The following is a 15,224-nucleotide window of genomic DNA, read 5'->3' on the forward strand; positions in this document are numbered from 1 at the left end:
AATAACCTAAGAAGAAAAAAACCCATATAAAGGTGCTTGAGTGCATAAATGTAAACAACTTCCCATACAAAACAATATGGCATATATTAGATGGCTCTGAGGTAGTGGTTCAGGGGATATTACCATAACATTAGTGTTTAATAAAAACCTAAGAGAAAAGCCAGACTAAAGTGCCGAAGTGCCAACAGTAATTGCGGGTTCATTTACTCATTATGGAATTAACATCAGATCATATTTACCACCATGGGATCACACGAGACCCATAGAATCCCCACATCTCTGACCTCAACAACTTCCATCTCTATAATATGCTGAGGATAGGGCTCATTATTTTACCATTATGTTCACGCTGTTCTTCAATAATCATAAATATTGAAGGTGTTAATATAATAATACAAACTATGATATAAAATACAATATGTAACTTAGTTTTTCAAGATCACATAGAACCTACTTGTATAGACCGATGTGGTGACCGGAGAGCTCTGATACCCCCGGACTCCGACTGTTACCACAGTTATGGAGTAATTAGTCCCAGATATCAGGCTCTGGAGGGTGACACTTGTTGTGGGATTTGTCACAGATAAGTTAGTTGATGGAGATATCGCGTAGCTTATATTATATGACTTATTCACACCGGTCATATTTACTGGCTCCGACCAAGATAATGTCAGGTTCTTTGTTGTAATTGTGGTAAAGGATAATATTCCAGGTGGAGATGGATCTGCAGAAAAGAAGAGAAATACAGAGAGGTGAGAACATATCCAGCATCTGTATAATAAGGTAATAGTGCCGGTAACAGAGGAGAATGGTGATATGAGGATGATAAGGAGCCATTACTGAGCAGATCCTGAGGATACTCACATGTGGCCTCGGTCACTGGAGCAGATGTCTGGCTGCAGCTCCCACTGACTGTCTGTACAGTGACATTATATTCTCTGCCTGGTAGTAATCCTGTGAAATTCACTTGTGTGCTCGTAGTTTGTGTTGTCTTATTGAAGGCTCCTGTTAGACTGACTGTATAATTATCCACTTTTCCTGCTGGTATTATCCATGAGGCTCCAAGAACATCAACCGATTTATAATTATTCATGGTGATGGTAGAAACTTGTCCGGGAACTGATAAAATAAAATAACAAATGCACATAGAATTAGATAATGTTCGTTATGGGTTTTTTTTTGTGTAACCATTTCATTGTTGATCTAGTGCAAGTCAATCTGTTCTGATGCTTTGTAAAACATTAAAGGGGTTGTCCAGGTTTGGCAGCAATGTCTGTAGTCACTCGTTGCACGCTGTCAGGATTCCCCAGTGCCAGAGATGGGACCAGGCAGTCATGTGGCCGTGAGACGTGGCAGTCATGTCATTGCAAGTATGTGATAGGTAAACTTTCAGCCATATTCCGACTAGATGTGTGCTGCCTCGCTCTATTCAGTTGTACTGGGCGAAGCCGCACATATCTAGTGAGAATGTGGCCAAAAGTTTGCACATCACATATTTGCGGTCACATGACTGCCATGTCTCTTGGTCACATGAACGTCTGGTCCCTCCACTAGCAATAAAGAATCCTGACAGCACGCAATGAGTAGGTTATGAGGATTCACAATTTGCAGTCACAAAGCATGACTACAGACTTTCCTGCGAAACCTGAACAGCCCCTTTAACCCCTTCGTGACATGCGCCGTACATGTACGGCGCATGTCGTGTCTCCCCCTGTGATGTGGGCTCCGGTGCTGAGCCCACATCTTCCCCGGCACATGTCAGTTGTTTTGAACTGCTGACATGTGCCTGGAACAGCCGCGAGTGGAATCGTGATCCACCCATGGCTGTTAACCTGTTAAATGCCACTGTCAAACTCTAACAGCGACATTTACCACGAGCTTCCTGCAATCGCGCGGTAAATCCCGCCCATCGTTGACCCCATCACGTGATCATGGGTCACCAATGGGTCAGCAAGACAACCAGTGGTCTCCTGCAGACCTCTATGATTGTCACTGCCGGATTGCTATGAGTGGCAGCGCTCATAGCAAGTGAGCATTTCTGCTACATACAGGCGATCTGATCATCGCCTGTATGTAGCAGAACTGATCGAGTTGTGGCAGCTTCTAGCTTCTAGCTTCTTTTTTTGCAATTTCACTGCAATTGGAATTTTTTTCTGTTTTTAAGTACAAGACATGGTAAAACCAATGGTCTCTTTCAAAATTACAACTTGTTCCGCAATAAACAAGCCCTCACATGTCCATATTGACAAAAATATTAAAAGCTTATGGCCGTGGGAAGGAGGGGAGCGACAAACAGAGACGCAATCATGCTATTCTCACCTGTGCAGGTCGTATTAGACACCGGGTCAGATTCAGTGCTGATATCAGAAGCTCTTGTATAGACCAGGAATGTATATGTTTCTCCTGGTGTCAGATTCATTATTGTCGCTGATTCACTTGTCACTATTGTATTATTCACCATTGATGCTGATGAGGTGACGTTGGTCCGGACTCTGTAGCTGTAAGACGTCTGATACTCATCAGGTTTACTCCACGTCAGAGACACAGAATATGAGGTCACAGCGCCGATCTGCAGAGATTTCACGGATATCGGTTCTGTAAAAAAATAGTATCAGCACGTTAGGACTATAGGTTGGACTCGATGAGTCTCTAACTTTTTAACTATGAAACAATCAGGAAAACGCAACATGGAGTTTTATGTAATAGTAATCATTGCTCAAAGCCTGAAAATCCAGAGTTGTAATTTGAGATAAGAGAGCAGGCTGCGGCTTCAATCAAGTAATATGGTTTGATCAAAAATGAAAACCACAGAGATACCGTAAATATTGCTGTCAGTTTCTTTGTAGAAGTGGGGCAGAACTGCTGCACATTTAGGATTTCAAAAAGCGAAATCCACAATAATATCTTCAGATTCAGATCTGCCGGGCCGGCCAGTCTACACAATGAGTATGCTGTGCAGGGAGCGAATGACATTTAGGGTATGTGCCCACGTTGCGGATTCCATTGCGGAGTTTTCTGCGCAGATTCTGCAGAATCCGCAGGTAAAATGACCTGCGTTTTACCTGCTGATTCACTGCGGGTTTACTGCGGTTTTTGTGTGGATTTCCACCTGCGTTTTTACGCCTGCGGATTCTCATAATGAAATAGGTGTAAAACGCTGCGGAATCCGCACAAAGAATTGAAATGCTGCTGAAAATAATCCGCAGCGTTTCCGCGTGGAATTTTCCGCAGCATGTGCTCAGCGGATTTGGTTTTCCATAGGTATACATGGTACTGTACACCGCATGGAAAACTGCTGTAGAGCCGCTTAGCGTACCAATCACTGGGAGTCAAACCACTGTGACTCCCAACAATCCTGACGTCAGGGCTCTGAAATCGCAAGAACAGGCTCTGAAGTCCCGTCCTGAATGGAATGATGGTGCATAGTCTATGGCAGGGGTGTCAAACTGCATTCCTCGAGGGCCGCAAACAGGTCATGTTTTCAGGATTTCCTTGTACTGCACAGTTGATAATTTAATCACCTGCACAGAATGATTCCAGCACCTTGTGTAATGCAAAGGAAATCTTGAAAACACGCATGGTCTGAGGCCCTCGAGGAATGCAGTTTGACACCCTTGGTCTATGGGACTGCTGAGTACAGAGCTCGAGTCAAAGCAAAGTCTATATATTGACTGCAAGTCACATAGACAATACCACTATAAATCATAAATCTAACAAAGCAAAAGTGGAAAAAATAAAACGTAACTTTTATTTTGACTAAAGTCACACACACAAAAAAACTTAAACCAAACACCCAAGTGGATAAAAATACTGGGGCTGAGTCTCAGGCAGTAGTGTAGTTACCACAGAGATTGATTATCCCCAGAAAGGACAGAATGATATCCTCCACAGTATATTGGAGATATCATAAAAACTAGAAATTGACATAAGAGCTGGAGTAAAATAACGTCAAACAGCACAAAACGTCAAACTAGTTGCATGAACAAGCAATAAAAGCCATCAATAACCGCATGTACACAGTGCCATTGATGGCTGTAAGTAATATAAAAAGGAACAATCTCACCGGTTCCAAAATGAGGGCCCAGGAGCACCGGATAATTTTCTGGTCAGAAGAAAGTCCGGAAAAATACCGGAGACGACAGTCCCTGTGTCAGTCCCTATGGGGCTATCGATAGACTATCCCCACAGCTCCTGCCCTTACAAGGGCAGACCTGTCTCTGCAGGACAGCATTGAGGGTGGCAGGACTTAGTGTCCCTCCTTTTTAGCACTCTATCTCCATGCACAAGAAAGTCCCCTGAAGATTCTGCTCAGATGAAACGCGTCGGGACGGACCATACAGGGAGAGTGCAGGGCATGTTTGGACAGGGGTAGCTGTGGTCTGCCCTTGTAAGGGCAGGAGCTGTGGGGATAGTCTATCGATAGCCCCATAGGGACTGACACAGGGACTGTCGTCTCCGGTATTTTTCCGGACTTTCTTCTGACCAGAAAATTATCCGGTGCTCCTGGGCCCTCATTTTGGAACCGGTGAGATTGTTCCTTTTTATATTACTTACAGCCATCAATGGCACTGTGTACATGCGGTTATTGATGGCTTTTATTGCTTGTTCATGCAACTAGTTTGACGTTTTGTGCTGTTTGACGTTATTTTACTCCAGCTCTTATGTCAATTTCTAGTTTTTATGATATCTCCAATATACTGTGGAGGATATCATTCTGTCCTTTCTGGGGATAATCAATCTCTGTGGTAACTACACTACTGCCTGAGACTCAGCCCCAGTATTTTTATCCACTTGGGTGTTTGGTTTAAGTTTTTTTGTGTGTGTGACTTTAGTCAAAATAAAAGTTACGTTTTATTTTTGAGTACAGAGCTCGGCAATTAACGCCAGTCCCATTGGCAATGAATGTAGCAGAGGCCGAGCATGCACACCTCTGCTTTATTCATAATGGAGATGCAGAGTACATTCTCATTGTTCCAGAGCGCTGACCTCAGGATTTCTGGGGTCCCACTTGTCAGTCTTCAGACATCAGCAAGTTATCCCCTAGCCTGTGGATTGTTGGGGGGTCCCTCTTTAATTATGGATCAAATTATATCTACTTTTCAATTTCCAACTTTCACGTAGAATGCAAAAACTTACATGTTGCACTTCCAATTTTTCACACCATCATTTTTGATGGTTTATACCTAAAACCTCTTGTAAATTGTACATTGTAATAATAATGTCATATTTCGCACCTATAAAATTGGAGATGGTGAGATTTCTTGGCGCCTAATGTATCAAAATGTGCGTACCTTGTAATAAATTTGTGATATTCAAAATGATCTGACTGAGTTTCTTTTTACATTTGATTTGAGCATGGGCGCCCTCATTTGTGCCACCAATTTGCATGTAAATAAGTCTATGCGAAATGTAGAAAGGGTGAAGCAATGCAGAGATAAGCCCATAAAGCAACTTTTATTCCATTATGGTTAAAACAAGGCGTAAAACACTCAGTCTACGGAGAGGGACAGAAAGTTGATGTTGGACTTGAATAAGGCATAACTTGCCGAAACATTTGGCCAATTCATAGACTCCTATATGTTTCGATACCTTGATTTAACCACTATGGAAAAAATGTTGAGTCTTATGGGGTCACCTCTGCATTTCTGGACTCTTTCTAAGTTTCCCCAAGAGATTGGCGGATTGCTGCCGCGATGAAAACTAAATCTCCGAGCAGTCATAAATACTCGGAGACCGCCCGAGCGTACTCGGGGAAAACCCAAGCAACGAGTACACTCGCTCATCACTACTAAAGATCACTAAAAGTATGTTAGAAGCAAAGAAAAAAGCATTTGAAGAACTTCTTGCCACTTGTCGATCAAGTTGGGGTTTTTGCAATGCTCTAGGGCAGGGGTGTCAAACTGCATTCCTCGAGGGCCGCAAACCATGCGTGTTTTCAAGATTTCCTTAGCATTGCACAAGGTGCTGCAATCATTATGTGTGTAGGTGATTAAATTATCACCTGTGCAGTACAAGGAAATCCTGAAAACATGACCTGTTTGCAGCCCTCGAGGAATGCAGTTTGACACCCCTGCTCAAGGGTTTTGTGACAGCCGGTCTCACTGGAAATATTAGTATAGGGAAAAACTGCATTGTACTGAGCATCAACAAGTTGTGAAAAAAAGAGAATCAGTGACAACAAAAATTCTAAAGCTCAAAATTAAACTCGAGCTAATGAAAAATAGTGTATACAGAACAGAAAAACATTATTAGAAATGAAAAATAAGCAGATTTGCAGATAGTCCCCAATTAAAATGTACGGTACCGTGTTTGTTTGTTTTTTAGACATAGCTGCTATGAAGATCCATTTGTCTCCGTGGTCACAGACTTTACACACTGATTGCTCTAACTCGTTAGTGACCGTGCCATATACTGTACATACAGCTGATGTAAGAAGAGGTTAAAGAGATATGTTTTGTAACCAATGGTGGAAATTTAGCCAAAAATTATCTTTTAGAATTTTAAGCACAAATTGGAAATATAAGAAAGGCTGCCTTGAAATGGCAAAAAGTGTTTATACCATATTAAATTATACAGGGGTCAGTCATGCCCCCTTTTATTAAGCCAAATTCTACTTTAACAAAAGTTAGAGGGTTGGCGCAAATTTAAAAAAAATACCACTATGCATGCCCATTGCCTCATGCAGGAAATTTTGCAATGTTTTCATGTACAGGAAAGGATAAATTCCAACGCTTTGGTCGCTGATTCATCATTTTAGGCTTATGGAAGTCACTTTTCTTTTTTTTAGTCTTGTGTTATTTGGTGACATTTTTTACGCCACATTCTTTAAAATGGTTCACATTGCTAAAGAATAGGTCGATTTTGCCACTTTTTAGCACCTAAAGTCGTAAATGCTTGAAAAAGTCACAAAAATGCACCAAATTCAAAGCTCTGTCAGAAACTTTACTCCAAGCAGGGACTGGAGCGAGATGCACCAAAAAATTGTGACATTTGATAAAAGTTTGCCTTTCGTGAATCTATCTAAAATACATGGATATTCAACTATGTGGATGAAAAATAAAAACGACTTAAAAATGCAAAAAAATGGCACAAAATGTAACGAGAATAAGGCGCAAAAAGAAAAGTTACTTAAAATAAGAAAAATTACTCCACAAAAGTGGAGAAACAACAATGATGAATCAGGGCTTTGGACTCTTAGGCACAAATTCTGTGCAATCTCAAGTACGTGAAACTATCACGGCTTAGGGCTCGTGCACACAACTGTTTTATCGGATAAGTATAAGGTTTTGACGGATCGCACCCGTACTCGTGTTATTCTATGGGACCGTGCACATGTCTGATTTTAGTCTCAGACCACGGGGCCCGAAGCAAAAAAATCACATGTATGATTTGCCTCCAACAATCGTATGGCACTTAATCATTAATATCTATGGGTCCATATAAAAAAATCCTACAGCACGGTGTGGTCCGATTTTCATGAACTGACTGCCGGGTGTCCCTAGGGTCCTTCTCCTATGATTAATTATTGGTAGCCTTAGGCTACTTTCACACTAGCGTTTTCTGCAATCCGTCACAATGCGTCGTTTTGCAGAAAAAACGCATCCTGCAAAAGTGCTTGCAGGATGCGTTTTTTCCCCATAGACTTGTATTGACGACGCATTTGCGACGGATTGCCACACGTCGCATCCGTCGAGCGACGGATGCGTCGTGCTTCTGCGGACCGTCGAGAGCAAAAAACGCTACATGTAACGTTTTTTTGCTCCTGACGGACCGCTTTTTCCGACCGCGCATGCGCGGCCGGAACTCCGCCCCCACCTCCCCGCACCTTACAATGGGGCAGCGGATGCGCCGGAGAAATGCATCCGCTGCCTCCATTGTGCAATGCGCTAAACGCTAGCGTCGGAATCTCCCCGTCGCAATGCGTCGGGGAGATTCCGACGCTAGTGTGAAAGAAGCCTTAGCTGCATCCCATAAAGACAATTACATTTAAAACGCTAGTTACAGAAACAATTTTTTTTTTCACTTTTTTCTTTCTTTCTTTATAGCACCAGCATATTCCACAGCAATGTATATAGGAAGATTTCAATTCTATCCAGTCCTTAAAGGGAACCCGTCACCTGAAAAACTATTATCCTGCAGATATGGGGTTAATCTGCATGTTAATAGCGTTGTGAACCTGCCCATCACTGACACGTAGACCCACACTGCTGGGAGGAAATTATCTTTATTACCTCTGGCAGCATTCGGATTCCAGATATAAGGGAGGCGCCGGCGTGTATAGAGAGCGACGGCTGTAGTCGCGCCACCGGCACTGACTGACAGCGAGTCAGCTTTGGGGCCGGCTGTCAGTCAGTGCCAGGTGTGCGGTTACAGACGCCGCTCTCTATACACAAGCCCGTGACTGAACCTGCAGTGGCGCCTCCCCTATATCTGGAACCCGAATGCTGCTGCCTGGAATAAAGTTAATTTCCTCCCGGCAGCATGGGTCTACGTGCCGGTGCTGAGCAGGTTAACCTGCAGATTAACCCCATATGTACAGGTTATTAGCATTATTTTAGTTGACAGATTCCCTTTTAAATCATCACTTTTTATTTAGAATGAAGTAACTTACTGGTGGTGACGCTGCGGCAGCAGCTGATTGTGTCGTTCCCATAGTAGATCACATACTGTGTACCAGACACAAAGCTCATGAGTGATGTGTTATTCCAGCTATTATCGGAGGCCAGAATTACAGTGTCATCTATATCAGTTATATTCTGCAGGAAGAATCCCGCCGTCAGTCCAGTGATGGTGATCTGGGAGGTGGTCGCCTGGACGCTGATTATTTGGCATTCAGGTATTTCTGTAAGAAACAAAACATACAAAGCTAAAAGAAAATACACAGTTATATTATCTACCAAGGATATAATAATGTACAGATCATTTTGTCTTACTTTACTGCTCTTAACTTTAGCTAAAAATAATATATAAAGGACTCACCATCACAGCTTTTAATCTGAAATTTAAAAAAAAACACTAGTTACAAATAATAGAAAAAGTCCATAGATACCTAGAAATCTGAATTGACTGGTAGACGTGACTTTCCTATGTTGATAGGAAATGTGGCGACAGGTTGTGGAGTTCAATCTTTGGTTATTCAGGTGGCATTTTGGTGTTAACCGACAGAACCTCCAACAGATCAATAGAATGCAATAAGATAAGCAGAGTTCTCACTGCCCTCTGGGTTCCGTCAGATGTTCCGGCTCCAACCCTGTTTTTCTGGGATTCACACGGAAGAACCAAAAAGCCAATATGCAATGTGATTGGCCAGGTACAGTGTCTCAGGAATCAGGTCCTTCCAGTTAAATACTTAAATTATGGCTGCTCGCATTCACTTTTATCATTGACTTTAATGGGAGTTGTAGAAGTTACTTTTTTGTAAACTTTCTCGGCGGCAGATGTGCTCAACCAATATAAATCAACCACTAATAGAAGTGCATAAAAAACTGCTGGCGCAACCAATAAGTAACGGGATCACTGACAACACACATTAAAGTATGAATGCAATGGAACAAAAGAAGAAAGAAGTGTGTATGAAATAGTCAGGATCACCAATGGTAAAATCTGATACATTCTATTGATGACTATTTCATGCACACTTCTTCTCCACTAATAGATAGCATAGATCTCAGAAATATAGTAACATAGTTTTTAAGGTTGAAGGAAGACTATAAGTCCATCTAGTTCAACCCATAGCCTAACCTAACATGCCCTAACATGTTGATCCAGAGGAAGGCAAAAAAACCATGTGGCAAAGAGTAAGCTCCACATTGGGGAAAGAAATTCCTTCACGACTCCACATACGGTAATCAGACTAGTTCCCTGGATCAACGCCCTATCAAGGAATATAGTATATATACCCTGTAACATTATACTTTTCCAGAAAGGTATCCAGTCCCCTCTTAAATTTAAGTAATGAATCACTCATTACAACATCATACGGCAGAGAGTTCCATAGTCTCACTGCTCTTACAGTAAAGAATCCGCGTCTGTTATTATGCTTAAACCTTCTTTCCTCCAGTCGTAGAGGATGCCCCCTTGTCCGTGTATGAGGTCTATGATTAAAAAGATCATCAGAAAGGTCTTTGTACTGTCCCCTCATATATTTATACATTAACATAAGATCACCCCTTAGTCTTCGTTTTTCCAAACTAAATAGCCCCAAGTGTAATAACCTATCTTGGTACTGCAGACCCCTCAGTCCTCTAATAACCTTGGTCGCTCTTCTCTGCACCCGCTCCAGTTCAGCTATGTCTTTCTTATACACCGGAGACCAGAACTGTGCACAGTATTCTAAGTGTGGTCGAACTAGTGACTTGTATAGAGGTAAAATTATGTTCTCATCATGTGCATCTATGCCTCTTTTAATGCATCCCATTATTTTATTTGCCTTTGTAGCAGCTGCCTGACACTGGCCACTGAATATGAGTTTGTCATCCACCCATACTCCCAGGTCTTTTTCATTGACGGTTTTACCCAGAGTTTTACAATTAAACGCATAGTTATACATCTTATTACTTCTACCCAAGTGCATGACCTCAATGAGTCTCTCTGTCTCAATCTTAGCTGCCTTGATTTGCTTTTTACATAATTTATTTAATTTTCTGTATTTATTTAATGCCTCTTCACTACCTACTTCCTTTAATTCTCTAAATGCTTTCTTTTTGTCACTTATTGCGCCCCTTACAGTTCTATTTAGCCATATTGGTTTCCTCCTATTTCTAGTATGTTTATTCCCATACGGTATATACTGTGCACAGGTCCTATCCAGGATGCTAATAAATGTCTCCCATTTTCTTTGTGTATTTTTATGTCTCAGGATATCGTCCCAATTAATTGCACTAAGATCATCTCTCATCCGTTGGAAATTTGCCCTCCTGAAGTTTAGTGTCCTTGTAACCCCCAGAATACACATCTTATTAAAGGATACATGAAAACTTATTATTTTGTGATCACTATTCCCCAAGTGACCCCCAATCCTTATATTTGCTATGCGGTCGGGCCTGTTGGTTAATATTAGGTCTAGCAGCGCCCCCCTTCTTGTTGGGTCCTGAACCAGTTGTGAAAGGTAATTGTCTCTCATAGTTGTCAAAAACTGATTACCTTTGCTGGAACTGCAGGTTTCTGTTCCCCAATCTTTTTCAGGGTAGTTGAAGTCCCCCATAATAATGACTTCTCCTTGAGTCGCAGCTTCATCTATTTGCTTTATGAGGATATTCTCTGTTGCTTCCATTATTTTTGGAGACTTATAACAAACCCCTATCAGTAATTTATTATTTTTTCCCCCTCCCCTTATCTCCACCCACAGGGAAATGTCTGTTCATGAACACAAGTTGCAAGCAAAGGTTTATGCAAATCAATAGCAGATACAAAGATTTAAAGGGAACCTGTCATTTGTTTTTTTTTTCTTCTATGTAAAGTATGGCCACTACCTGTTTGCCCTCATATATAGCATTATTAATATACTTTTGCAGCGCTATCTTATTCCGCAACGCTTTACATACATCGTCATCGCTTTCCCTATTAGGACTCACAATCTAGATTCCCTATCAGTATGTCTTTGTAGTGTGAGAGGAAACTGGGGGAAACCAATGCAAATACGGGGTGAACATACAGACTCCATGCAGATGTTGTCCTTTGTGGGATTTGAACCCAGGACTACAGCGCTGCAAGGCTGCAGTGCTAACCACTGAGCCACCGAGTCACCATTCTAGAATGCTGGATTCCCTAACATGCTGTGCCGAGAGGAAAGCAAAGCATTGTAGTGCACATGCTCCGGCGCTCTCTGCCCATTCCCTGTACATGTGCACTATAGGACTTTGCTTTGGCCTCAGTAAGGCAGAAAAGTACACCTGCGCAGGAGTGTGATGAAGGACACGGTGGAAGGTGTAGGACGCGTCAACCACATGAAGCATGAAGGAGGGCGGCGCCGTAGGTGAGTATAATAAAAGGTCTTTTTTGAGTTATGCACAGTGCCTTGGGGACTTACGGTATATACAGCATTCTAGAATGCTATCTATGAGGGCGTACAGGTGCTGACTGTACATTATATGGTTAAAACATTGTGACAGGTTCCCTTTAAGAGGAAAGCGTAAGAGCTAAAAGTGCTCTTCCATTTGGATTCAGCTCAACCATCATTGCTAGATGCTTTTAAAATAAATTATTTTCATCTCTCACAACACCCCAAATTCAGAAAAAAATGTGTGTATATATATATATATATATATATATATATATATATATAAAGCTGCCCATCTCACACCACTTATATCAAGATATCTCGAGCTAAGATGAAGAGAAGATAAGGAAGGACATATAAAAAAATCAATTTTCATAGCTGCATATTACAGTTGAAAAAAATACATATGTTCATATTCTATTGTGAGATGGTTTTAGGTAGTAATTAGGAGGTAGGATATGAGTAAAGTTTAGAAATGTGCCCCCTTCGTACAGATTTAGAGGAAAGGAAAAAACACATATTTCATTAGCCCTAATAAGGAACATTGAATCCCTGAGGTTGGGCTGCTACAGATTAATTGTCCTCATGGTAAAAATAAGATTGGTCACTTCTGGAGTTTGTCTCTATCTTTCCCCAGAGAGATGGAGCATCCACTTGTCATTTATGAGAGTCTTACAAAAGTCACCTCTTCACCATTATTTCTTTTTGTAAAGAACATTTTTACTTATTTTGACTGCATTTCCTTTTTCATTTACACGTTGGTGTTTCAAGCAGAACTTTAACACATACCCAACTAAATCATTACGTCAAATTACAAGTCTTGCACTACATCATTTTTCAGTGAGGAGACTTTCCAGCCTCCAGGTACTTACGTCTCCAAAATGCAAAGAAAGAAAGAGCAGCAGACAAATCCAAAGCAGATTCCTGGGATACATTCTCCATGAAGCAACGCAGATCATCTACTGATATCCTGATCTCCTCTAAATGCGATATTCATCATACCATCGACTAAACTAGAAACCTTAACTTAGTATTTTTTGTGTCAAACTTCCTCATTCTGTAGTATAAGTCTATTTAAGTGTCATATTTCAGCCAGGTATAGCTTTTCCCTGCCGATGTCTCTGGAATTTCTTCATCACTGGTAGTGCAAACATTTTGTACACTTTCATGTTTCATTTTAGATTACAAAAAAAAAAGTGATCCAAATGTTTAAATCTGAAATGAAAAAATGGAGCAACTTTAAGAATAGTTGATTTAAAATGATCCTGCTGTTTGGCGCATTCGGCTCCTACGTAGAACAATGGGCGCTAACTACCAGTGCTGGATTGTGTTTCTGTGGAATTGCACAGGAGGTTCCAAACTTTGAATCCTCTGAAGCTCGATATCTGGATATTTTAAAATTGTGGATTAATTATTTCCACCTCTGCGAGGGAGGAAGTGACGGCTGTTGGGACACACATTTGGGTGCCATTAATGGTGCCTATGGTTGTGCCTATACAACATCTTTATTTACAATAATAAATACCAACCCTTCACATGATTATAATTGATCAATAAAACAATTGGTAGGATTAGTGTAACCAATGATACAATGTATAGAGGTTAATGGAGCTACCAGAATGGTGACCGGTCTGCAAACCATGTCCTATGAGGAACGGTTGCAGGATTTGGGAAGGTTTAGCTTGCAAAAAAGAAGACTGAGAGGAGACTTAATAGCGGTCTACAAATATCTCAAGGGCTGTCACATTGTAGAGGGATCATCTTTATTCTCATTTGCACAAGGAAAGACTAGAAGCAATGGGATGAAAATGAATGGGAGGAGACATTAGATATTAGAGAAAACTTTTTGACAGTGAGGGTGATCAATGAGTGGAGCAGGCTGCCATGAGAGGTGGCGAGTTCTCCTTCAATGGAAGTCTTCAAACAGAGGCTGGACAGACATCTGTCTGGGATGATTTAGTAAATCCTGCTTAGAGCAGGGGTTGGACAAGATGACCCAGGAGGTCCCTTCCAACTCTACCATTCTATGATTCTATGTCAATCGTGTGATCAGAAGATGAGATATTGAACATTGTGTTGTCTTCTTGGAAACACAATATCACTTATGTTTTTAAGCTCTAAATTTATTTGTACGCTTCCAAAGTCTTGTGCTGTTTACTTAGCTAAGATTTTTCCACAGTATAAATGATTAGCTATAAGTTCAAGTCAAAGCTTTGGTTCCTGTTCAATATGGGGGGACAAATATGTTCACAATCCATGATCTAGTGGATTTCTCTCACAATTGTAATGTGGGCAATTAAGGTGGTCAAAAGAGATTACTCCAATAGATCATTGGTAATAATACTTAGCCTCCGTGCTTTTAGTTTTGTCATCATCTCCAAGCACTAAATACCAGGTCATGACTTTGCCCAGCATTAAAGGGACACTGTCACCTGAATTTGGAGGGAACAATCTTCAGCCATGGAGGCGGGGTTTTGGGGTTTTTGATTCACCCTTTCCTTACCCGCTGGCTGCATGCTGGCTGCAATATTGGATTGAAGTTCATTCTCTGTCCTCCATAGTACACGCCTGCACAAGGTAATCTTGCCTTGTGCAGGCATGTACTATGGAGGACAGAGAATGAACTTCAATCCAATATTGCAGCCAGCATGCAGCCAGCGGGTAAGGAAAGGGTGAATCAAAAACCCCAAAACCGCGCCTTCATGGCTGAAGATTGTTCCCTCCAAATTCAGGTGACAGTGTCCCTTTAAGAAATACTGTGCGGAAGTGACCATAATGTCCACCATTGGAACCACTTAAAGAATTGCAAGAAAAAGATCCATAAAGTGTCTAAAAGTGCACTAATAAGTTAACAATGGCATGATAGCATGCAAAATGGAAATGCAAGGACAATTTCTGAAGAAAGGTATAATTTAGCTTATTGAGAAGTTATCGAGCCACCTCATGTCACTTACGGAATGTGGAATACTGAAATAGAAAAGGCTAGATTTTTTTCACGCCAGTAATAGTTTACAACAATGAACATCATGTCAAAAATGTATATATATATAAAATCAGGAAAAGAAACAGAAAAAAACCAAATAAAAATGTAAAGAATGGGCACAGTAAGAGCAACTTGACCTACAGGGAAATTACCACCAGAGAATGCCTAATGTTTAAATCAGAACTTTTGTTACATGTACCATATTTATTTTTTAATGTTGGCAGTATTTTTTTCATATCAGAT

General features: G+C 41.1%; 1 protein-coding gene across 1 annotated transcript in view; it reads right to left on the reverse strand.

The window, feature by feature from the left end:
• Nucleotides 1-12,940, reverse strand: part of LOC138648587 (receptor-type tyrosine-protein phosphatase beta-like) — a 115,451-nt gene extending 102,511 nt beyond the window's left edge. The window contains exons 1-5 of the mRNA XM_069738377.1: nt 12,871-12,940; nt 8,612-8,842; nt 2,320-2,595; nt 865-1,119; nt 455-724 (exon numbers count right to left, since the gene is read on the reverse strand). Coding sequence (XP_069594478.1) covers nt 455-724; nt 865-1,119; nt 2,320-2,595; nt 8,612-8,842; nt 12,871-12,940 — 1,102 coding nt within the window. The remainder of the gene's footprint in view (nt 1-454; nt 725-864; nt 1,120-2,319; nt 2,596-8,611; nt 8,843-12,870) is intronic.
• Nucleotides 12,941-15,224: the final 2,284 nt, after the last annotated feature.

Source organism: Ranitomeya imitator, chromosome 9, assembly GCF_032444005.1.
Source record: "Ranitomeya imitator isolate aRanImi1 chromosome 9, aRanImi1.pri, whole genome shotgun sequence".
Taxonomy (NCBI): Eukaryota; Metazoa; Chordata; class Amphibia; order Anura; family Dendrobatidae; genus Ranitomeya; species Ranitomeya imitator.